Source organism: Heptranchias perlo, chromosome 1, assembly GCF_035084215.1.
Source record: "Heptranchias perlo isolate sHepPer1 chromosome 1, sHepPer1.hap1, whole genome shotgun sequence".
Lineage (NCBI taxonomy): Eukaryota > Metazoa > Chordata > Chondrichthyes > Hexanchiformes > Hexanchidae > Heptranchias > Heptranchias perlo.
The window spans coordinates 121,062,388-121,088,816 of NC_090325.1; the positions used below are offsets into that span (position 1 = coordinate 121,062,388).

At 41.1% G+C, this 26,429-nt stretch overlaps 1 protein-coding gene across 3 annotated transcripts in view; it reads right to left on the reverse strand.

Moving 5' to 3' along the window:
* The window catches only part of fras1 (Fraser extracellular matrix complex subunit 1), a 451,223-nt gene that overhangs the window by 6,367 nt on the left and 418,427 nt on the right, over positions 1–26,429 (reverse strand). For all 3 annotated transcript variants that reach the window (XM_067990719.1, XM_067990709.1, XM_067990729.1), the window contains 9 exons: positions 21,121–21,353; positions 13,975–14,135; positions 12,504–12,718; positions 11,340–11,490; positions 11,131–11,238; positions 10,152–10,311; positions 7,971–8,087; positions 6,468–6,634; positions 403–608 (listed from right to left, as the gene is read on the reverse strand). In XM_067990719.1, coding sequence (XP_067846820.1) covers positions 403–608; positions 6,468–6,634; positions 7,971–8,087; positions 10,152–10,311; positions 11,131–11,238; positions 11,340–11,490; positions 12,504–12,718; positions 13,975–14,135; positions 21,121–21,353 — 1,518 coding nt within the window. The remainder of the gene's footprint in view (positions 1–402; positions 609–6,467; positions 6,635–7,970; positions 8,088–10,151; positions 10,312–11,130; positions 11,239–11,339; positions 11,491–12,503; positions 12,719–13,974; positions 14,136–21,120; positions 21,354–26,429) is intronic.

Below are 26,429 nucleotides of genomic sequence, written 5' to 3' on the forward strand. Positions count from 1 at the left end.
GCTATCCAGGGGGCATGGATTCAAATTATTTGGTAGAAGGATTAGAGGGGAGCTTGAACTACAAGGCTATGGATCAAGTGCTGGAAAGTGGGATTAAACTGGATAGCTCTTTATTGGCTGGCACGGACATGATGGGACGAATGGCCTCCTTCTGTGCCATAACTTTCTATGATTCTCAGTACTCAGTACACCTCAGAGGGAAAGTCCAATTAACTTTTAGCCTGTTTATTGTCTTCTATAATATAAATCGTAAAACATCCAACTACGGCACAGATGACAGGTGATCATTTTATATATGTTTTGTCAGCTAACTTCATGCTATAAGATTATCTACTTATCAAAGTTTTAAAATAGTTGAAAGTTCTCCCCATAAAATTGTGATAAGCAATTTTTTAAACTTACCAAAAGGAGGAATCTGTGTTTCAAGTGTTTGTTGGGCTGGATGCAGCCATACTGTGGGCCCTCATTATAAATAGTTCCAGTGGGGTCAAAGAAAGGGACATAACCATCTTTCCCAGTGCAGAGAAACACCTTCTCTAATTGTAGCCTGTAGGCAGAGTTGAGGTTCTGCTCAGGATTCCAAAGCACACGTCCATACAGTCGCTGACCTATTAAAATAAGAGAGGTACGTGAATCATCGTCTCCTGGGCAATACTCCATAATGCGGTTACAACACATGTCCTACGGTAATTGGCCATTTCTTGCTATATGGAAGCACACTCTGCGATCACCATGTTTTCATAACTCTGCTGGGGTAGGAATTATTTGAAAATGCACTGCTGTCTCTGGAAAACAATGACTTCTCCAAATTATTCGTCTCATTTCAGCTAATATGTCAGATACAAAGTTAAACAAAACAATCTGAAAATGGGCTGAGCATAAATTGGTGTTTTTTTAAAACTCCAGTGCCAAGACAACCTAAAGCAAAGAGCTTTAATTATGGGCACTGCTGTGTAATCTTAAGCAGAACTTCTAAATAGTATGGTTCAGAGATGCTCCTTAAATTCTGCTATGTTGGGAGTTAGAAGGAGGAAAAATAATGAAAGACTTCAGTGAGTTGGTTGACAGCTAAAAATAAAACCTTGGTGGTTTATTTATGTTTTTTGTAGTCAAAAATTGATCTCAAAGTCTGCATGCTTCCTTTTGGAGTCTGAGAAAATATGTGAAGTGTTCCAGACAGCTCTAGAGAGTCGGACATTTACAGCAAAGAGAGCCAGGACTGCTGGTTACTTTAAATTACGGAGATCTTGTTAGCTCTCAGCTGGGCCATTGGATGGAAAGCCATGTAGATACAAGGTACTCTTTCCTAGGAAAGGATACTTATACTTGCTGGCTGGCCAGACAGGAATCCCGTGGCCTGATGTTGGGCAGTGACAATGGTTATGGATTAGCCAACAGCTCAGAGAATCCAGTTGCCCCACGTAAGGGAGGAAACGTAATACTGAGCAACCTCCAAATTGAAAAATTGTGGAAAAGTGAAATATGGAAAAATGAGAACACAGACGCAGCATTGCAAACCCATTTCACTATCCTTCTGTTGCTCATCTGAAACGGAGTAATTTCAATCCCTGATTTATAAATGAATTAAAAAACAATCTGCTATGAATGACAATTCGTAAATACATCTCGTTCTATATTGCTTAAGGTATAAGTAGACTAGATAAGTAACTTAATGCTAGAAAATATGCTGAGATGCCTGTTAAAACAGAATTAGATTGGGGTTTCACTTTTTGCTCAGGAATGGGATCTGAGACCACTCTCATAGATGAGCCTTCATTCCCTATGACCTGACATGTACCTTTACCGGTCGAATAACTAAGTAATTTGCAGTGAGCCCAAGGGTCAAACAGAAAACCCTCTTTGTCATTGTATTTCGGTATCCTGATTGTATCATCTGGTCTTACGTGATCTTCCGCGATTTTGGAAGGCAGTAGAATAGACACTTCAATAGGCTGTGACTTTGGTTATAAACTGCCAAATATTTTTATTAAACAGGAAATGGATGTGAACAGTAGCAGTGACACATTATAGATTCAGAGTACTTACAGGCTTAGCTATCTCCCCTTGGAAGAAAAAAAAATCAATATCTCCTATGCTGAACTTCAGTGCAATCTGGACTTGGCACAACTGTCCCTGAACATTAACCTTATGTGCTGGTTCACTGCTAGTGTCTACATAGTTGTTCTGGCCGATAACTCTACCTCTAATGGCTTCTGGTGGGCTAGTTAATCGGAACCAGACAGGCTGAGATATGAGAGAGATTTTGAGGTCTCCTGCCCAGCGGAAACGTATTTGGTGATAGTGCCCCGAAAGTGGTTTTGGTATGACTTACCGCCCAGATCCCGCCAATGGTGGGCGATTGTCATATTCCCAAGAGCTGAGCAGCCACAGCATCACCTGATCAGTTATAGGCCCTTTTAGTATGCAAATCAGTGTCCTATGATATACGGAGGACCTCAACTGACATTTTAGGACAGTACTGTGCAGAGCTGAGCAAGAATGCTCCTCCAGGCTCCACAAAAACAACCAGGGCTGCTGCTATACTGGATCCCCCCCCATCCTTGACCTACCTTTTTCCAGGCCTGGAACCTGGTTTTTCTGTCTGGTATTGTGGCGACCTGGAGGCAGCAGGCTGCCCTGGTGAATTTGTTTTCCGCCTGCAGCCCGCTGGCCATATGTTACTGAGGCCCAGCTCTGAAAACGGACGGGGTGGCCTGTTGAGACCAGCTGGCACCTCCTGTCCGCCCAAACACTCCGAAAGAGGCTCTCTCTTCCTTCCCCCTTCAACAGGTTCGCATTTTCTATCCCTAATCAGGGCCCCTCTCTCCATCTCTTCTTGCTTTTGCTCCAAAGGTTTCTCTTTCCTTCCTTCTCTCCCCTACCCCAACAAGTTGCCACTCTCCTCCAAGGTACACTGACCTCAATATTAATCCCCCCACCATGGGCGGGAGAGGGTCAGGTTAAAGATTTAAATATGGGGAACGCATCCCCAACGTGCCGCACACGCGCCCGCCGCCTTTTATACGGCAGTGGGTATCAGGGCCTCCGAGTGGTCTGTGGCTACTTCATTAACATATTTAAATCAGGCTCCCACAGTGCAATTGGGAGCCCGATTTAAAATTCACTGCTGCTGTGTGGGTTTCCCGGCAGTGAAGGGGAAGTGGGAGCTGCCAGCTCCACAAGGTAAGTGCCTTTTCCAGCGCTCCTTGTGGGCCAGGAGGAGCAGCAACAATAACTTGCATTTATATAGCACCTTTACAAAGAATTACAAACAATTACAAAGAATGTACAGCACAGAAACGGGGCTTTTGGTCCAACAGGTCCATGCTGGTGTTTACGCTCCACGTGAGCCTCCTCCCACCCTTCTTCATCTAACCCTATCAACATATCCTTCTATTCCCTTCTCCCTCATGTGTTAATGTAGTAAAATGTTCCAAGGCACTTCACACTAGCGATTATCAAACAAAATTTGACACCGAGCCACATAAGGAGATATTCAGACAGGTGACCAATAGGTTGGTCAAAGCGGTAGGATTTAAGGACCGTCTTAAAGGAGGAGAGACGGAGAGAATTTAGGGAAGGAATTCCAGAGCTTAGAGCTGAGGCAGCCGAAGGCAAGGCCGCCAATGGTGGAGCGATTAAAACCGGGGATGTACAAGAGGCCAGAATTGGGGGAGCGCAGAGATCTCAGAGGGTTGTAGGGCTGAAGGTGGTTACAGAGATAGGGAGGGGTGAGGCCATGGAGGGATTTGAAAACAAGGATGAGAATTTTAAAATTGAGGCATTGCCGGACCGGGAGCCAATGTAGGTCAGAGAACATAGGGTTGATGGGTAAACGGGACTTGGTGCAAGTTAGGATACAGGCAGCAGAGTTTTGGATGAGCTCAAGTTTATGGAGGGTGGAAGAAGGGAGGTCGGCCAGGAGAGCATTGGAATAGTCAAGTCTAGAGGTAACAAAGGCATGGATGAGGGTTTCAGCAAGAGATGAGCTGAGGCAGGGGCGGAGGCAGGCAATGTTACAGAGGTAGGCAATGTTACAGAGGCAGTCTTGGTGATGGAGCAGATTATGGGGTCGGAAGCTCATCTTAGGACAAAATAGGACACCAAGGTTGCAAACGGTCTGGTTCAGCCTCAGACAGTGACCAGGGAGAGGGATGGAGTCGGTGGCTAGGGAACGGAGTTCGTGGCGGGGACCGAAGATAATGGCTTTGGTCCTCCCAATATTTAGTTGGATGAAATTTCTGCTCGTCCAATACTGGATGTCGGACCAGCAGCGTGACAAACCAGGGGCAGTGGAGGGGTCGAGAGAGGTGGTGGTGAGGTGGAGCTGGGTGTTGTCAGCGTACATGTGGATCTTGACATCGTTTCACCTGGCCTCTCTAAGAAGCCTTTGGCCTCCCCCCTGCTGATTGCGGCCTCTCTCTTCCCCTCTGCCGCGTTCGCCGACCTCCCCAACTCCCAATTGCCAGGGATCATCTCCAAGTGTCCCCGGCTGCGGCCTCCTGCCACTGGTTGTCCCTCCTGGCTGCTGGCCAGGCTGTCAATTTGGTCGGCTGCCAGTTGGGAAACGGAACAAAAAAATGATAGTAAGGTCCTGCTGTTATGTTTTTTTGTTCATTCATGGGATGTGGGCGTTGCTGGCAAGGCCAGCATTTATTGCCCATCCCTAATTGCCCTTGAGAAGATGGTGGTGAGCCATCTTCTTGAACTGCTACAGTCCCACAGTGCTGTTAGGTAGGGAGTTCCAGGATTTTGACCCAGCGACGCTGAAGGAACGGCGATATATTTCCAAGTCGGGATGGTGTGTGACTTGGAGGGGAACGTGCAGGTGGTGTTGTTCCCATGTGCCTGCTGCTCTTGTCCTTCTAGGTGGTAGAGGTCGCGGGTTCGGGAGGTGCTGTTGCAGAACAGGACCTGTCGGCAGGACTTCCACGTCCCCAGGTTCTTTGGCCGTTTTCAGCCACCCCCACACCCTCCCTGCCTCCCTGTAAATATCGGGACCACTCTCTCACAGGGGGGAATGAGTACATAGTGGCTTCTGGGAGTCTGGAAAGCCAAAGTGACTGCTGGGAATTCTAGTCCTGGGGGTGCTAATGGATAAATTTAATACCAATTGTGTGTGGACTTGGAATCCAGGCTGCTCACAGGTTCGAATGGGCACACTGTGCTGCTTTTGGAAGGGAAGGATGTTTTTTGTGCCAAGTTTATCAGTTAGTTTGTGATTTTAAAAAATTGCTGTTTCTTTTGTATTCTGTTTCACTTTTAGGAGTTTATAGTGGGGTCAGATGTATCTTGGAAAATTATTCTTTGTTGGGATGCAATTGCATAGAACTTTTTTGATGGAAAGTTACTGAGGAAAAATGTTTTACACAGTATGATTGGTGTATAATGAAAGTGGAAACTATCCAATTAGAAGGGAGAAAAGCACACACAAAAAGAACATTCAGAGAGGCAAGGGTCATAATGTAGATAATGTTTATGGCAGACACAGCAAATTTTATTCTAAGGGTACTTAGAACTTCATGACAATGTCCCACTGCAGCATTAGTGAGTACACTACCCTGTTGTAAAAGGGCGGCTGTGTGACCTCATTGTAACCGTATTAAAATGAGGAGCTGCAGGCCCATGGTTTCCCAGCCAGTACCCCACGGAGGGCTGCTCCTCGCTGGGAATCAGTGCTCAATCAGGGAATACGCTCTCCTATTTAGAACTTCCCCCTGTATTCCACTATGTTGACATTAACACTTGCTCCATTCCCTGCCACAACGTAATAGTCATTTGGATTCTCGTCTCAAAAGACAGAAATACAGTGAACTCCACTTTTGAAAAGTGAAAAATTAGTGTTTTCTTTACGTCTCAGGCTGCATATGAACTGTGGCTTTCTGAAAATGACTTCACACAAGTTCTCAAAATGGAGGAAATTATTCCTGTGGAGTTGAATAAAGTTAGAAACGACTCACCACTGCAATTACTTGTAGATGGTAAGATGAAGGGAGGATGATGAGATGATAGTGCATTAATAGATCAATTGATTGACAGACATAGATGGCCATGGCTGATATAAATAAAGTATCAGATGAAAAATTATGAAAAAAATATAAATTAAAAACTGGGATTTCCACACATGAAGGGCATAATTTTGACTACAGGTGATGGTGTAAAACCGGCAATATCGATTCAGCCGCCCGTTATACATCTCTCCCCAGGACATGAAAGTCAGGAGAGATGTATAACAGGCGGCTGAATTGATATCGCCCGTTTTTACACTATTGCCCAAAATTCTCCTGAAGAGTCTAGGGTGAATAATATTAAGTGTATTTATTAGACAACAAATGCCACACATGTGGGGTAAGCAGCTGTTGCTTCAACCAGGGCCGCAAACAGTTCGAAATGAGAGGCTTGTTATAATCAAATCTATTACAAAAAGGCGAGATTGTATTTTGCAGTAAGTTTAAAAATCTGTATACCCATAGAGAAGGCTCCCTTATAATCCATTTCAGCTAAAGACATCTCTGTTTCGGATGGATCCATCATAAAAACCTTCTCATTATTGCAAAGATGAAACTCTGTGTTGAGAGAGTAGACAACTGGAACTGGACGATTTGTCTGTTGAAAGGCAATGGGGACAAGGAACCTTGACAGAAAGAGAATAACAATGTCAATGTACTGACAGGAACTTAGAAGACACTTACTTAACAGTTATGTACGACGTTCTCTGCTATAAGTGTAAACAGCAATCACAGCTACAATAGCAAATTTCTTCAGAATTGCAAACTGTATTGCAATTATTTGTTGATAAGTCTGCTTTATCTCTCATTTTTCACAATGCTTGTTACAATAGTAATGGACACACACTACCATACTAATATACAAATTTGGACCTTGAAATAATGCTGTAAGATAATGGCTTAAGAACAATTAAGGGTTAATTTTAACTCATGGTGTGAATCGGAGGTGCGGGGCCTGAAGTGGGGCGGTGATCTGTTCGGCGCCTCAGAGCGTGTGGCCCAGGAGATTTTAACTCCCGGGCCTCATTTGCATGCCTGACACTGACTCTGTCCGAAGCAGGAGGGTATGCCGTCAACTCTACATTCTCAGGAGCATTGGCAAATACACACATGGAAAGTCCAAAATTGGGATGGAAACTACAGCACTGCCTTTACCGGGTGGAAACCTGGTGGAAACAGGTCCCATCCCAGAATCCACCCACAGAATTGCCAATACACTGCTTTTAAGCTGCCAACTCGTCAGAAATGGCCAGTAAATTCGGGGCCAATAGGTATAAGACAGCAAACGATGTATGAATAATAACTTTGACAGATAAAATCACATACTTCGACTTTTTTTTCTAGCCATTTGATAAATACAATTTGCTTTTGCTATCTTTTTTCGATCTGTGATAAATCCAAGCTTTTTTGCACATGAACTGGCTTTACAAAACTTAAAATCTGGGCTTTTAAATTAGGTAGGGCCCTACTTATATGGGAAGTGTTACTGATGATATTGCTGGATCCTGAGATATACCCAACTGTATGTATGTTGAGGACTCTTCTTCAGATAATGAAAATTACTGTGGCGAATTTCTTTTCTCTTCTGTGAAACATGTGACAATCATATTCTGCAGTGGTGACAATACAATAGTCTCTTGCGGTCTTAAATGCTGTAATTTTAGCTCTTTTCGTTATCGTTAGTATATTGCAGATGGTTCAGTGAGTACAAGGCTGAAAAAGGTACAGTGTGAAGAAAGCTGTAATTTCATCTCCAGTTTTGCTACTGTAACCTACTGAGCAATCTGAACCCCTCAGATATGTTACAGCTCACTCTCTCAAACGTCTCTAATTATATGTATGTTTAATGATAAAACAACACAATGTGATTTTCCCTGACAGAAAAAAAATTGGAAACAACATTTTGTGCTGAAGTTTAAAAAAGTTCACTCTTTGTATAGTGGAGTCAGAATAGGCTCATACTTTTCAGGAGCATGTGCAGTACAGGCCAGTGGCTTATCTCCAGGGTCAATCCAAGGTTGTGTGGGTTGTACAGTACAGGGGATCAGAAAGATTGTGTACTCTCCTGAATAATCTTTTCTGTGGATAAGAAAAACATCAGAAAAAATAATTATCATGCAAATTCTTTAAGAAGTTGCTGCTAAATTATATTATATTAAATCCCTTACCAATATGACCTGATTCAAGTCTACAGATATCCTACTGTAGCCTATTTAATCCAATATAAGTAACATAAAATACACTGAATTTAACACTTCCTCGATGAACCTTCATTCTAACAGCTGTAACTATTTTCCTGGATCCAAAAGGTTTTTTCACAGAATATCATTTATGATAGTTGCTGACAGGTATACTTACTCAGTTTCAAATTCTGACAGGCTAAAAAATCACATAGAAATAGTTAGTAACTACAAAGAACTATGTCAATTAAAGATCTAAGAATTTTTAGCAATACAAGGAAAGGCCAAGAAATCCAACATGCTTGTTCCCTTTTGACAGATCTCAATCCCAAATTGTTAGCTTTATAATAACGTGTTCAATAGAATTCAATTTTATACACATTCTGCACTTACCTAAACAAAATAAGCCCATTTTTGGGATATTAGTTTGGGATCTTAACAATGCAAGATCTTGTCGCTTGGAAGATTTAAATATTCTTAATGGTCCCAGATTCATGAAGGTGCCAGTCTTGCTAAATTTTTTTGACAAAAATCAAGTTGTCCATTTCTTATTATTTATTATACTATCCTTACATAATACCAGTCACTACACTTCAAAGTTATTCTTTATGTGAAGCACTTTGAGATCTTCCAATGTGATACATTGTGATACATATAACATTGCTTGTTCCCTACTTGAACAAAGGCACTAACCCATTTAAATAAATGGATAAACACTGGCTTTAAATAGTGGACAAAGGAATATAAACGTGTTAAACATTGGTCCACTAATACAGCTAACAGAAATTTCCAGGCTTGTATGAATGTAAGTATTATCCCATCCATCTCACGGATTGCTGAGTTTATTGTCTGATCTGAAACAATCTCAATTTTTTCAAAATCACAATCCATCAATGAATCTGCCAGGTCCTGCATTAAAACTACATCCACCATGAATATGGAAATATTTTGTGTTAGCTAATCCTATTGTCTCATTAGTAGCTTAGTTTTACACTTGCCACCTAATGTTGAGAGGTTACTGCCTAAATGAAGAATAACGCAGCCTATTACACCACATTATAACATTTTTCAGGTTTTGGCACAAGTGGATTAAACATTCCCTGACACCTTTCTGTAACCAGGACTACAGTGCTTTTTTTTTCTTAGAAAGAATTTAATTTCTCAAAGTAAACAGGAGAACATTAGGAACACATCAATCAAAAGGGAACTTTATTTTATACGTAAAATAAAATCAATAGCTTACTCACAAACAAAGTCCTTTGTTGAATATTCTAATCTGCATGCTGCTGAGAATTAGAGCCTGTAGGAAGGTGCCCTTACAACATAACTGGTTGACATTGGGGTTGAATTTCCACAGGGACTCTCTGGATCGTCCACCATAATTTCGAGGGAAGATCTGTGGAAACCCTGAAGAAACGTCGTAAATGGTCTTTGTGCTGTTTCTCCAGGTTTCCGCAGATCTTCCCCCAAGTCACGACGAATGATCAGGAGAACCACCGCAGAAATTAATGCCGGTTGTCTCTCCTCCATACAGTGTATTTTGGGTAGACAGCTTGTGCTCTGTGGCTGCGCAATCAAACTTTTTAGAGAATTTAGGCTCATAAACAAAACAGATATTTATTATTTTTGGATGAATCAAAGTTCTATGGAAAATGTTACGGTACAGCTACTGAGTGTTGCATTATAGTTATAGAATTTGACGTAAGTAAAAGTAAAGATCAGTGATGTCATCCTTCCCAGAACAAACAGTATGAACAGGCAAAATATCTCCTCTCCATTACAGTGAAAAAGTTAAATATTACCATCTAGATTTTTTCCAAAATATGGCAGCACATAGTTCAGAACAAATCAGTATTCTGTTTTTAATAAGTAAATCACTAACATTATTTTTAAAACATACTTTTAAATTATTGTATTCCTTAAAAAGCACAAGTCTAGCAAAGGAGATATCTTTGTTCTCTACCTGTTGTAGGAACTGGTTGCTCGCCACAATTGATATGGGGAATCAAATGTCTGAGCACTCCAGAGCAACTGCAGGTCAAATTCAATGCCTCCTAAATGATCAGGAGCTACAATCTGAGACTTCTGGTCTGGTAGTGTGTGGTGATCCATCACAAAGTGACCTAGAGAGGGAAAAAAAATACAAGGTTGAGTTTTCTTCTCTCTCAGCTCGGAACAACGGTTTTGAAGCCACAATTGGGTACATCTTCTTTTGTTCCCTAACATTAGTGACATCCATACATGTACATTACTAATAAGGTCAGCGGATAGTGATGAGGAATCGTCTTGAGATCAGCTAATTTGTCACGGTTTGAAGTATGTTTTCAATTTTAACTTCAATTTTACTCCTTTATCACTTCAAATTCTATTCTACATATTGTAACCTTTCCTACTTTTTGAAAGTGTAATAACAATCAACGTGCCTTTCTCCTTTCGCCTGCCAACTTGCACTTTCCATTTTGGAGGCGGGAGGAACTTATTTTTTTAAGATGAGATTTCATTGATTGAAAACCAGCCTTTGGGCCAGTTTTGCAGCCTAGATACAGAAGACTGACACGATTTTGTGTCAACGTTTGCTGTATTCAAATCAGAAAGTGCTGTGGGTGCAATGTTAAGAGCGCTTAAAGAACCGTTAAAAGTAAAATGTGACACAAGAGAAGTATTTACTGAAAACTATCAGTGCCTCTTTTACTGTGTTGTACAAAGAATCCATTATTCTTTATATTGCTGTCATAAAGTGGTATTACACATTTAGAGTCAATAGTAACACAGACTATACTGATGAATTGTTGAATATGAATTACGTTATTCTTGTAAAAGTGATTTACAGAACACGTGATTCTCTCTTATGAAATATGAATTTTATCCAACAGTTAATCCTTTAATAAACTCTATCTATTTCCCTTTTTCAACTTCCTTCAACCCACAAGGAAATTACTTGCCTCTAAATTTTGCATGGGTCTTGAATTCAATGACAAGACGACCATCTTCCCTTATGTAAATCCGTATTATCTGAAGTCGTGCTGACAATACACTGTCGGTTTGTATGCCTATATTAAGTAACAAGAAATATAATGAAAAGCTTCACATTAGGTAAATGAAAAAAAATTAAATAAAAAAAACTTAATTTATTTGCAATCATCTGACTTACCTGTTCTCCATAGAACTGTGTCGTAAAAGAATGAGAACTCCATCTCGGTGTGATGCTCCAGTGATGCCCAGCCTCTTGGTGCTGTCACGTAAATGTAAGACACGTACAAAGGCACTGATACGGTCAGGAACGATTGGGCAGAATCTCGTACCTGCCAATTATAAGAACATAGGGAAGTGTGGCAGAGGAAAAAGCTTTTGGCCCACAGACTACGTATAGTCCACTTTACCATGAACCCTACTCAATCCATTAACCCCTAGAGAAATAGTTCTCCAAAAATCTCTCCATGCTCTCACCCCCACAGATGATGGACATTGTTATGCATATAGATTCATACCAATATGCATATCACTACACAAAATATAAATTGATAAAAGACTGTAAATCAACTGAATAGTTAATCTAATTAACAATGGCCTTAAATTGGAAGATTGTCCAAATATAATACACTTTTCAACCTTGTATGAAACATCTCTTTTTGACACAGACTTTAACTATGGTGTAAGTTGGCTCATTTGATAGTATTCTCACTGAGTTATAAGACTGAGAGTTCAATGCCTACTCCACGTCTTTGAGGACATAATTTAGGTTGAGTTGTTAGTGCAGTACCAAGGGAGTGTTGCATTGTTGAGGTGCCACTTTTCAGATAAGATGTTCAACCAAGGTACCGTCTATCTGTTTACATTGATTCAAAAGATCCAATGGTACTATTCAGAATAGAGCAGGGAGTTCTCCCAGTGTCCTGGCCAATATTGCTCCTTCAACCATCACCACCAAAACAGTCTATCTATTCATTTGATTTGCTGATTGTGGGGCCTTACTGTGTCCAAATTAACTGCTGTGTTTCCCTACACAGCAACAGTTCATAAGTAATTAATCGACTACAAAGCGCTTTGAGATGTCCTGAGAATGTCATCAGGTGTTATTTAAACCTCTAACCTTTAAAATCTGAATATTATAAACATTTTCTTTAGTTACAATTATGGTTGACACCATAACAGAGCTGAGCATGTTTTAATGTGATAACAGTCTTTCATTTAATTGGCATATAGAGTTGCATTGCGAAGTTGCTTACATTTTGGACTGGTGTAAGTAAAGCAGTTGTAAACGATGTTTAAATAAGAATGAGCATATCAACTCTTTGATTTCTCTGGAAATAATCACCTGGAAGTCAGCTGTCACTGAGCCACCGCAGACATCAATCAGTTCTGTCATATCGTAGTAGGCATCAAATGTCCAGATACAGCTCTTCAGGTTGAGGTGCTTATACAGCTGGATGGTTTTGGGTTCTCTTACATTCGGGTCAAACTGGAACGGCCGATCGTACCCAGGGCCAAGAGTGATACTGTCATAGATGACATCATCTAGAAATCCAGAGTCTGCAACACACACCTTTCCTTAATTTTTTGAATACTTTAACTTGTTAAGCTGATAACAGAAAGATTCCATCTGTATACTAACACAGCAGGAATATTTGCTTTAAGCGAATAAATAGAAAACATAAAAATTATAGTGTTGTTTTTTAATCTCTATCTGACTTCTAAGGTGCAGTTAGTTTTAGAATCAGAATGATTGTGAAGTGACTGTAAAGGTACAATTATGGAAAGAATTCAAAGGATGTTAAGTCAAGGATACCGATAACACAGGTAAGGTAAAATGTTTAATATTTTTCTAAAATTGCACTCCTCCTGTTTCACAGGAATTCCTATATTTTATAAGAAAACTCACATGTACAGAGGAAGGCAGGTAAAAAAACAAAACAACAGAGAAGGGACAGACCAGAAGTATTGATCTCTGTTGAGAATATTCTATTATAAGGCTTCAGGTATGACATGTCTTATTACTAGTACTGGATACCTCTCTCCTATACTGAAAGCATGTATATAAGTGGAGCAGAATTTTAAAACTGGGGCATTAAAGGTATGTGTCAAACAGAGCCGATGGGATATATACATCTCCTTGGGAAAATATCCAGCTATCACCAAATTAGAGCTTTTCAATGCATGGAACCTGTTGTGGAAGTAGCACTTCGGGGTTAATAACAAGGTTGTGCTCACTATCTGTAATGAAATCATAAATACACGTAAAACGAACATGTTTATGGTTTCTTCCCTTGGGTTTAGTTATTCAATTTCTTTAGCAGAATGTCAAAACTTTATTTCGCAAACTATCACAATTTTAATTTTTTTGTACTTTTCTTGGTGTGTTTTTACATGGATATATTGAAAAAAACAGATACATTAAAAATGAATGAAAGAAGAAAAACAGAGAGAGTCAGTGGTACACAGAGGTCTGATCATGACCTGAAAACATTTTGGGCATGCAATTCCTCCTGTGAATAATAATTATAGTGAAAACATTGGCATGAGTTTTCCTATTTTGTTCTCATGCTGACTTTTTTTTAAACCAAAATTATCGGCAGAAAGAATTTCACCCCTTAGAATTGGTGGGTGGATATATAAATTTTTGCATACACTTCAGTTGCCTATGGAAACACAACACACTATGGTTTAAACATGACAAAACCTTAACTTTTGTGTGTTGCAATTTTTGTCCCTTAATTATGTTAATACAAAGACAGCAGAAGCTTTGCTGATGACAGGTTGTGGAGCTTTGAATTTGCTCAGGGTTCTACCTGTGATACTCCTGAGGTCCTTGAGTGTAACCAGGTTGGAGCAGATGTGTTGGTGCCTGTAGATGGATTCTGATAAGAGGAAATGCAGGTTATGCAGCGGCATGGTGGACACTAGAGGCAACATCCCATCCTGGTGAGGGATCTGCACAGAAATGTGGATTCTGAACAAAATAAATGGAAAAGAAATCCATAAATTTGTTAATTCCATTGCTTATCATCTGATTGACAAAAGTGACATTGTACAATATTGAAACAAATTTTATTCAATGAAGGCAATGGGCAGTACTTCATTTCTTGCTTGATCTTTCTTTTCTCCTGCTCTTCAACCTTCATGGTGTCCTGCATTGTAGACCCTGGCACTTCACCTAGGCTATTCCTTTAATAACTGATGGATCTACTGTGGCTTTGCTCATGGAAAGTCAGGACGAAGCGAATTTCCCTTAGAGTACATTAGTGATGCTATAGGTACGGGTACGTGGATCTGCAGCTTCTGGAGTTTATGAAGCTCCATCTAGTGTAGAAGTTTGCAGCTGCAGGTTTGACTGTATGTCACAGAATGGCAGTGCCCAAATAAGGAGTGCATGATATACATCTGTTGATCACATCTGTTGACGTCAACAGAAAGGTAAATGAGGAGGGGTGTCTATCGGGCGGTCGATCCACTACCACCAGCTTTTTTCCTCCACCGAAAGGGGAAATTAACCCTGGGGAGTCAAGACCAAGTTTAGTCTTCAGTTGGCAGTATTGATCAAAGATACTGTTACAGCACTAGAAAGGGATGATGTACTTGAGTGTTCAAAGACAAAATCTATTTAGTTAGAATTAAGGAACAATAGAGGAGCTATTAAGCTGCTGGGTGTGTACCATAGGCCACCAAATAGTGGGAAGGAGATAGAGGAACAAATTTACAGGCAAATTGCAGAAAGATGCAAGAACTTTAGAGTAGTGATAATGGGGGACTTCAATTATCCTAATGTAGACTGGGAAAATAACAGTGTAAAGGGCTAAGGCGGGGGTGGGGGGGGTGGAATTCCTAAAATGTGAACAAGAGAACTTTCTTAATCAGTATTTTTTCCAGCCCAATGAGGAAGGAAGCAGTGCTAAATCTAGTTCTGGGGAATGAAGTGAGGCAAGTGGAGTTAGTTTCAACAGTGGAGCATTTGGGAAACAGTGATCACAATATCATTAGGTTTAGAATAGTTATGGAAAAGGACAAGGAAAAATCAAATGTGAAAATACTCAACTGGAGGAGGGCTAATTTCAGTGAGTTGAAAAGGGATCTCGCCCAGGTGGATTGGAATCAAAGATTGGCAGGTAAAACAAGAAATGAGCAATGGGAAGCCTTCAAAGAGGAGATAGTTCGGGTACAGACTAGATACATTCCCATGAGGGGAAAAGGAAGGGCATCCAAAGCTAGAGCTCCCTGGATGACTAAAGATATAGAGATTAAAATTAAACAGTAAGAGGATGCTTATGATAAAAGCAGGTTCATAATTAAGTAGAGAACCAACATGAATACAAAAAGTACAGGGGAGAACTGAAAAAGGAAATAAGAGGGGCAAAGTCTGTATATGAGAATAGATTAGCAGGTAATATAAAAGTGAACCCAAAAGTCTTTTATAAACATATAAATAGCAAAAGGATAGTCAAAGGAAGGGTGGGGCTGATTAGGGACCAAAAACAAGATCTTCTTGTGGAGACAGAGGGCATGGTTGAGGTACTAAATGAGTACTTTGCATCTTCCTGCACTAAAGAGGATGCTGCCAATGTCACTGTAAAGAAGGTAGCAGAGAAATTGGATAGGATAAAAATAGATAAAGAGGAGGTACTTAAAAGGTTGGCAGCGAACTAAGTAGAAATGTTGCCCTGTCCGGATGGGATGCTTCCTAGGTTGAGGAAAGTAAGGCTGGAAATTGCAGAGGCTCTGGCCACAATTTTCTAATCTTCCTTAGATATGGGAGTGGTGCCAGAGGACTGGAGGATTGCAAATGTTACATCCCTGTTCAAAAAATGGGAGGGGGATAATCCTGGCAACTACAGGCCAGTCAGCCTAATGTCGGTGGTGGAGAAACTTTTAGAGACAGTAATCTGGGACAAATTTACACTTGGAAAAATATGGGTTAATAAATGACAGCCAGCATGGATTTGTTATGTTTTACTATCTTGATTGAGTTCTTTGATGAAGTAACGGAGAGGGTTGATGAGGGTAGTGCAGTTGATGGACTTTCAAAAGGCATTTGATAAAGTACCATATAATAGACTTGTTAGCAATTTTGAAGCCCATGGGATTAAAGGAGCAGTGGCAGCATGGATACGAAATTGGCTAAGGGACAGAATGCAGAGAGTAGTGGTGAACAGTTATTTTTCAGACAGGAGGGAAGTATACAGTGGTGTCCCCCTGGTGTTGGGACCACTGCTCTTTTTAACATATATTAATGACTTGGTCTTGGGTACACAGGACATAATTTCAAAGTTTGCAGATGACACAAAACTCGGAAATGTATTAAACACTGAGGAGGATAGTAACAGACTTCTGGAGGACATAGACAGACTGGAAAAATAGGCAGACACATGGCAGATAAAATTTAACACAAAGAAGTGTGAAGTGATACATTTTGGTAGGAAGAATGAGGAGTACAATTTTAAAGCGGGTGCAGGAACAGAGAGACCTGAGGTACACATACGCAAGTCTTTGAAGGTGGCAGGACAAATTGAGAAGGCTGTTAAAAAGGCATACAGGATACTTGGCTTTATAAATAGAGGCATAGAGTACAAAAGCAAGGAAGTTATACTAAACCTTTTTAAAACACTGTTTAGGCCCCAGCTGGAGTATTGTGGCCAATTCTAGGCACCACAATTTAGGAAAGATGTCAAGGCCTTAGAGAGGGTGCAGAGGAGATTTACTAGAATGGTACCAGGGATGAAAGACCTCAATTACATGGAGAGACGAGAGAAACTAGGGTTGTTCTCCTTAAAGCAGAGAAGGTTAAGGGGAGATTTGTTAGAGATGTTCAAAATCGTGAAGGGTTTTGATAGAGTAAATATAAAGAAACGGGTTTCCAGTGGCAGAAGGGTCGGTAACCAAAGGACACAGATTTAAGGTAATTGGCAAAAGAACCAGAGGCGAGATGAGGGAAGAATTTTTTATATAATGAGTTGCTATGATCTGTAATGCACTGCCTGAAAGGGTGGTGGAACCAGATTCAATAATATGAAATTGGATAAATACTTGAAGGGGAAAAATTTTCAGGGCCACGGGGAAAGAACAAGGGAGTTAGAGCTAATTGGATAGCTCTTTCAAAGAGCCAGCACAGGCATGATAAACCGAATGGCCTCCTTTTGTGCTATGATTCTATGATTCTAGGTGAAGTGGGGTTAGAGGCCAAGTCATAATTGGACCAGGGCTTGATTACATTGTGGCACATTTACAGAGGCAGTTTCCATTATAAATGTGGACAAAAGAATTTAAAATGGAAAAAGATGGCAGGAAGTGCTTGCAGATACAATATTTATATTAGTTAGCCTGCTATGGTTCTACTAATACTTAAATTAATGTGAAAACTGACTATTGAACTAGCTGTTGAAGCAAGAGGACAGGTGTCGATATAATGCTGAAATCTGCTACATACCATCCAATCATATTGTTACTATTTAGTCACAGCTCTATTAATATTGCTAATCTTCAACATTATGCACTTACTTTAGCTCTTTTTCGGATAGGACGCATTACTGACATCCTGTGCATCAGCCAAATGTTACTTTAAAAGCCTGTACCCAGATATCTGCGGGAGTAGGCCTCCCCCACCTTCTTGCAAAAATGGTATGACCATCATCAAAGAAAAACTCAGTTCCAGCAGTGAAATCATTTGTTTTATTACAGGACTCCCTTTTCACTCTTTAATTAACATGAAAGCTGAGAGCCATTCACAGTAATTAAAAGGAGAGGACAGCGGGTGATCTAATTAAAGAATGACTTCGCTGCTGGAGTTTAGTTACCCTTGAAGTGCTGAAGGACAGTTGCACAGGCACTGTTATTTTTCTACCTGTAAGGCTTGCACTATTATAGTGTAAGATCTTCCTCATATGAGGAGGTTTAAAATCTACTAATTATAATAAACAAACTGCACTCCAACCAAGCCACTTCTCTACATTTTGGATGCTGCCTTAGATCCAAGCTCTCCCATTCCTTTTTTCTAGTCGACTGTTGTCCCCTTTGCCTGGCTATATATTCCACCTTATTTTCCGCCCCTGCCTTGTAGTAGTTGCCCTCAACTTGTCTCCTTTCTTCTCTGGCATCTTCTCCTCCTTTGATCACCTCACTTTCCACCACTCCTCTCACTTTTCCTTCAAAGTCTACCTTCCCATCTACCATCCTCCCAAGTGGCCTGGCAACTTAGCTGCAATCTTCCCTCACCTCTCTTCACTCAGCCTCTGCAGTGAGTAAATCCTCATCCTTGGTGATTTCAGCTTTCACCTAATTCTCCCGGCCCACTGTCCTCTAATTCCTCTCTTCACTCAATCTCACTCTCCAAATAAACTTCCCCCACTCACAACCATCCCCTTGTCCTAGTCATCTCACAAGTCCTGCTATCTCCAAGGTTTCTATCTTAGACTAAGTCAACTCTGATCACTTTCTCATTTGCCTTATCATTGACATTATTCTGTCTGTTTCTAACCACTCTGCTATCATCCATGCACCCCAGAAAAAGCTATACCCCAGCCCTCTTTCCGACACCTTTTCAAACTCCCAACTTTCTCTCCTCTGGCTGTCCACCCGCCTCGACACAGCTGTTTCTGCCTTCATGATTTTTTCCCCTCACTGTCTCTCATCCCCACATTTCCTGTGGTACAATTTCCTCCTCTGCGCCCTTAAATCTGAGTGCACCTGGTGGTCAGCTCTGAATCTGGCTCAATCATCTAAAGCAATACCACGTTTCATGCTCCAGGTCCAAATTGCCCCAGTACTCCTTGATAATCCTGGAGATTAAGGACAATCTCAGGCTCCCCTAGTTGATGATAAATTGCCTCCTCTGACTGCCTTCCTCTGCTCCCCTACCAAATTCTCCTCCAACATCAAATATTGGAAGCTTATGGATTTCTTCATCTCAAAGATTGAGACCATACCTCAGCCACCTCCTCCCCTGCCCTGAGATGCCCCAAGCATCTCTCATACTCTTTCCCCAACTCCCTATCACCCTACAAATAGAGCTCAAAAAGTCATTACTGAAGGACTACTGCATTGTTGAAGCTGGAGTCCTTTGGATGTAACGTTAAACCAAGTTCCCATCTGCTTCTTCCTGTGGTTCAAGTGGACATTACAGATTCCATGACATGATTTGAAGAACAGCAGGGAGTTCTCCTAGTACCCTAGCTAACATTCCTCCTGCAAACAACATTATTACAAACAGATTAACTGGTCATTCATAAAATTGTCTTTTTGGGACCCAGTTCTGCGCAAATTGTCTGCCATATTTGTCTACATAACAACAATGACTACATTTCAAAAGTAATCCATTTTCTGTGAAGCACTTTGGGTTGTTTCTGTTAAATGTGATAAGGCACTATATAATTGCAAGTTCTTCCTAAACAGTAATTTTTAGGCTTACACATAGATAACATATGAACCATAGCTTGTTGGAAATAAAAGCATTAAAACTTTTACATAACAGAACATATTTTATGAACACATGCTCCCAACGTGAAGCTTTGCCTGTTGGTAGCTCATATTGCGAATTCAGACACAGATCCATTAAGAACACAAAAATCCTGCAGGGTCCACGGATCTCCACACACGTTCACTGTATACACTGCCAGTGGGCAAAGCTCCATGTCAGGAACATGAATCTGTAAAATGTACACACGTGGAGCATAAACACCGGCATGGACCTGTTGGACCAAATGGTCTGTTTCTGTGCTGTACATTCTTTGTAATTCTGTGTCTTCATAAATAAGCCCATACACTGATAATGAGAATGATACATGAACTTAATGAAGAACTTAAAAGTGTTAAAACCTACATTTTGACTAATTTGTATACGGGCTGATTCCTTGATCCGATATTTCAAAGGCAGTGCATCTCGGGAAATCATGGGTGCCATCTTAATGGATGGAAAATCATGGTCTGGGGCCCATGAGTTCTCAAGATGCGCTCCCTGCGTGTGCTACTTCCAACACGGAGTGCCAGGAATCGGAATCACCCCTACAGAGCAATAGCTGTACTGCTACAGCCCTCAGCCTGATCCATATAAAACTGTGGGTGATGCCAGGGGAGATCCACTTGTATTAAATAAAATGACAGATGTGTTGAAGTGAGTTATGGCCAATAACATCTCATGGGGTAAGATAATCATTCCAAACTTCACTGTCATGGTTTGACACTACCTGAATGCACTGATTATATTATAGTTTTGTAGCATGCTCCTGTCCAATTGTTAGTCACTAAATAACACAAAACATTATTACTGGAAATTCCCAATAAGGAGTGCATCCACAATTTATTATGTGTTTTTTCCCTTTCCTAATTTCCTTCTCTTTTTCTCTTTTCAATCTGCCGGCTTATGCTGAGGTTTGGTTCCACATATGGGGTAGATGACGTCTGGTACCTCAGCCAGTAGCCATTCTTCATGTGTCCTTAGACAGTGAGTATTGGGAGGTTATTTGACTGTAAATGTATCACTACTGAGGCCGATCCTACACAGCCACAAAGGGGTCACTGGATAATGACCAAGAGTGGAAAACCTGGTTGATTGCTTCCTTCCCCAGACAGGGGACTCTTGTGTTCCACTGAAACATTCCCACTGCTGCTGAAGCTGAAATCAGCCTCACAGCACAGACCAGATAAAGAAGCTGTAACCTTCCTGATCTGTAAGATTCAGCAGTGGACCATAAGGAGGACTTAACCTCAGAGGAGATTTAACACCTTTCAAGTAAATGATTTGGATGTTGAAACTAAAATTTACTGCAACACAGAACTATTTAGTGGAAACAAAAAATACAGTTGATGGGGTATTTGTGGATTTTTATGAATTAATATTGCAACAATATTTGTGTATTCACATTAATATGGCCTATGATTATTATGTCAACATGTTAAAAAGGCTTGGAGTGTAACATCATGATGTTAATGATCGGTTTTCTTTATAGTACCTGTTGGGATGCTCCTTGTGCTTGACATCTAAGTATTTCAGAGTCGCAATGAAGGATTGGGCCTGGAATCCCCTTGCTGTCCCTGCCACTACAGGTGTGTGACAGATAGAACTGTCCGTTCCTATGGTGACAATATTGCTCCTCAGTGGTGTCCCAATGTGGCTAGCCTTGTCAACTGCTTTCGCAACACAACGGACATGGAAACGACGGCTGAAGTAGATACTATCCAGGACCTATAGCAAGGGGACGAGATTAAAGAAAGAGTCATTAGTTTTCTAGAAAGGTACCTACAAGTTTTAGTAACAGCATCAAATCAATATTGACACAATGGGCAAAATTGTATTACATTTGCTTCAAGAAAAGAATTCAATTTTGAGACATAATTGCATTTGTATTATGGTGCGCTACAAGGGGAAGGGCAGGGGCACAGAATGATTTCAAGTATAGTAGGGACCACCAAACTAATTTTAAGGGAGTAATGCAATGATCAATGCACAGTATCTCCTCCATAGATCTGGAACATTTGAATTGAATAACTAAAAATGCATATCCAATACAGTGAGGCAGAGTGTACCAGAAAGTTACAGAATTCAGCCTAATATATTTTTTGATATCTCCTGTGTGATTAAACCCTATTCCCGCTTATCATGTACCAGTGTGGATGGATTAGCAACTTCCTCCCCATGCCACATACTTGCCTTATCTAGATGCTCTTTGCAGCAGGACTATATCTCTATACACACACCTGGCCAGGCAAAAGGGTACAAGTGGCTTTGAAAAGATTTTTTTTTATCTTGCCGTGTGACCAACATGGAAGTACTCAGATCTAAGTAGGTACAAAATCATAAACATTCCACTCACCCAGATAATTAATTCACAGGAAAACTATATGCCACAATCATGGTTTGCAGACTCCAGAAACAAATTTAGAAAGAAATATTTTTGATGCTAAGGGGAATACTTCATCTGTACTACGAACAAGAACTAAACAAACTATAGGAACGGTAGAAAGTATAGAAAGAGAAATGACTCTCTAGCCCATCAAGTCCACGTCTTCCAACAGACCAAATAGTATATGAACCATTAGCAACTCTCCCGAATTTATTTAATCTCCCAAGGGAGCTGAATAGCGTTAGGTACAACTTCCGAGGAAACAAAACTTTGTGGAATTTCCTCCCCTTCCCTTCCCTAGCCCCAGAGAAATTAGTAAAAACTCCAAGGTGCCAATCAAGTGTTACTGTCTGTATTATTCAGCCCTGACTGGGTACATTCTATAGATGGCATTCTGATGGTGCCAAAAGGCCTGGAGCCACACTGGTACAAAGAGTATTTGATCATCTGTCCCTATACAGTACTTTTAGCCTTCAATCCTTTTCATAATTAGACATCCGTTCAACTATTTTTAAGCTTTAATTAGCATTGCATTAATTACCTTTGATGATAGTCTATTCTACCTATCCACTAGACTGGGGAAAACATTCTTTTAATGTCTGGTTTTGATTGAGGCTTGCTAATTTTGTAATCATCTCCTTTAATCTGTGACTAGAGTTTAAGTTAAATAACTTTCCTATATCCACAGTATTCATGTCTTTCAGCACTTTGTTTCTTCTTATAACTTTTTATCCTCCTATATGTTGGAAGCCTCTCCATGTCCTGTCCACCCCAGCCTAGAGAACAGACCCCAAACTCCATCAATCCCATTTCATAGCTTTAAGTTCCGACTATTTTTTTTAATATTCAGCTGTTGATATCAACACGGAAATGGAGCTCTCAAGCATTCTACTGTTGGGTATGGCTCAGGCTAGTGAGCCTGAAAGCTCGCTCCATCCCTACTAGAAAAATGTGTTTTAGTCCCAAACTCTGGGTTCTAGGGTTGCCAACTCTGGTTGGAGGCATTCCTGGAGGTTTGATCATATGATGTTCTGATCACATGACTTCTACAAATGTTATTACATTTATCTTGTAAAGGTTGGGTTCCCTGTACTTGAGTATTTTTGCTCGTGGTTTTGCGCCAGCAACTGTTGTGTGACAAGTTCCAAGAACCAGGAGACCACCCGTGAGCAGGAGACGAGGGGAATCTGAGGTCGGGGAAGAGGGGAATCCGAGGGTGAGTAGTGATTCACAGGGGGAACCCAGAGGTGGGAGGAACTTTGATTCCACCAGTAACTAATGGTAACTCACTGAAATTGCACTGATTAACTGATAATAATACTGGTAACACTCAGATTTCCCTCATAACCAATAGTAATACAGTAACTCACTGATAGTCTATATATAACTGGTAGTAATGTGTAATGTCCTGATAGCCTACCTGTAACTAGTAGTAATCCTATAACCCGCTGATATTTATCCTAAAGCTATAGCCAGAATCCCCCTACACTGAACAAGGTGCGGTCAGGCTCCCCAATTGATGCCACTTTTAATAGGTCCCATCTCTCTCCCTATTTCCTTGGACTCTGGTTCCAAGTGAAGGTGACAACTCTGAACTGGGAACTTCAGTCAGAGCTGATCTGTACTTGGACTTCACGTGTCAAAACCAGGCAACACAGATCAACCTGAACCAAACCAAGAGATCGCACAAAGGGCAGCGGGCTCAGTATTTGGGGCTCTTCTCACAGGGAACATCATCCTTAAACTCAGCTCAGCACCAACATTTCTAAATCATTCCCTGGGCTCAGTCTCAATAAAGGAAAGTTTTCATAGAATTATAGAAATTACAGCACAGGAGGAGGCCATTCGGCCTCCAGTGCTGGCGCTCTTTCCTGTAACCCCATTCCCCCAGATCCTTTTATCTTCCTCCTTTTCGAATATTTATCGACTTCCCTTTTGAATTAAGTTTTAGTCTCTACCTCAATAGCCACATGTGGTGAATGATCCCACGGTTTAATAGTCCTCAGTTCAAGAAACCTCCTCCTCCCTTACCCCTTGGTTCTTCCAATGAGACTCATTGGTTTCCATTCCCTAGTTCCCCATTTGCCCAATAATGGAAACAATCTTTCACTATTTACCCACAGTAACACCCCAGGTTTCACTCACCCCATTACTGGCTGCCCCTCTCCCACTCACCCCTTTACTGGCTGCTCCTCTCCCACTCACCACATTGCTGCTGCGGCTGCTTTTGGCTTTGCCGGAAATGCTGGTCCCCACGCCCATCCCACCCTTATTTCCCCCCCCCCCACTTGAGCCCCAATACCCTGACCCCCAGTCCCTTCTTTCCCCCATTCCCCAGCCTCCCTCTCCCCCATTCCCCAGCTTCCCTCTCCCCCATTCCCCAGTCTCCCTCTTCCCCGAGTCCCCATTCCCCAGTACCCCAAGCCCCCATTCCCCAGTCTCCTCCCTCGAGTCCCCATTCCCCCTCTCCCCCCCGAGCCCCCATTCCCCCTCTCCCCCCCGAGCCCCCATTCCCCCTCTCCCCCCCGAGCCCCTTATCCCCTAGTCTCCCTCTCCCCCCGAACCCCCATTCCCCCTCTCCACCCGAGCTCCCGTTCCCCAGTCTCCTTCTCCCCCCGAGCCCCCAACTCTTAAGCCCCCCCATTCCAGATCCTCTCCCCCGATTCTAGACCCCCCCAACCCGATTCCCAACTCCCCTGCAAGCCAGTCGCAGCTCTCTGCGGGTCACAGCACTGAGCAACAGCTGGTGATGAGCCCTGTGGAAAAGGCTGGGAAATTATCCTGTTTAAAGTTAATGCAGTTTAACCTTGTTCTGACTCCTGACACCAGGCTAACTGGTTCTAGTCCAATTGATACAGATGATATAAAAGGCTTTTTTCTCTGCTGGGTGTTAAGGTCCTAAGTAAAATCAATGTAACCGTCCCAACTCGGTTCCTATGGGGTGGGGCTCCACAACATAATGCTACACAAATTAACCACATTTAATACTAAATTTGCAAGCTCAGTCGGAGAGACCATGTGGACGGTTGCTGTTAGTGGTGTAAAAAATTTACACAAGTGCGGCAGGGATTGTTCTTCAGAATTTGGGAATTATGACAGTCTCGTGCATTTAATAATTATTCACTGATCAGGAGATATTCAAAACAGTCACTACTGATGGCTAGAAAGAGATAAGGTGCTGGTCACATAATATAATGGAGTGCATTAAAGTGCTCTCTGTACTTTTGAGATCTGTTCAAATTAAATAAAAACTTGGAATTAATTTGTAAGAATTTTTTTAAAATCCACACGTGCAACCACTGTGGGAAACACAGCATTCCAATTTCCCTGGCGCACCTACTGTGTACCTGGCCCCTATGTTCCTATGTAGATTCTGCACCATGAGCAAAACTAATACCCATGCAGAATAATAATTGTTTTATGACAATGCAAATTATTAAGAAATCAAATATTTTGTATAGTCTGCAATTAGCTATTTTATTTGATTTAGTGCCCTACTGCTGGGTACAATGAATATTATTGGGCCACATTAAACAATGAGAACACTATTTATAAATTGGTATGATATGAGCTTTTACCAAGTCAAGGTGATGAGATCACCTCAATGAAGACTTTCTTTAAATTTTTCTCCCTTATTCCTCTGTTTATTGTTTTTTTTAAAGGAATGCCCCATTACTTGATTTTGCTGTGTTCATTTATTTTTCCCTAACAGATACAATTAATTTCAGTGATGTGTTAAAGTAAATCAGCATTTACATACTGAAACAGTCAGGCTGTGGATTGCAGTGCACTCTCAAACAAATTGCTAATTTTGCACTCTGCCCAATGTTGACGGTGATGGCAAAGATCTTCCAATTTTCTTCAGAATATGTTTTGGTTACAGATGAGTTCTGCTCTCTTTATGACCACAATGTACCTGCTTACATCATCCTCCTCAATTAATGCAATGTGAGGAATGGCAGAGGGATCAGTGATAGGATTAGTAGCAGAGAATATCAAGATTTTACCATTCCCACTGGACAGTATTCAACATTACATTAATACAGTCTGTCATCATAGTAAAATATTGAACGAATATAAGGCTAATGATGTCTTTTTGCCCGGGGGTGAAATTTCCCTTTCATTGAAAAATGAGAGAATGGCAGTTCTTCTCCAGAAATAATGATCTGCCAATGACATTGCAGTCTCTGAAATCACATGTTTTAAAGTTCATCAATCCTGGAATCTCACTGGCAGGTCAGTAATTAAAAACAAAAACAGACATTCTTCCATTTGTTGTTGTGAGTGGAGCCCGACCACTTGGGTTTAAATGGGTGTTACTGTTTGTTTTTAAAAGTAATTGTTCAGCAGTGCCACCCACTGGTGAAACATGATAAATATAACAACTTTCCTATTGAACCGATATTACCCTATGAGAA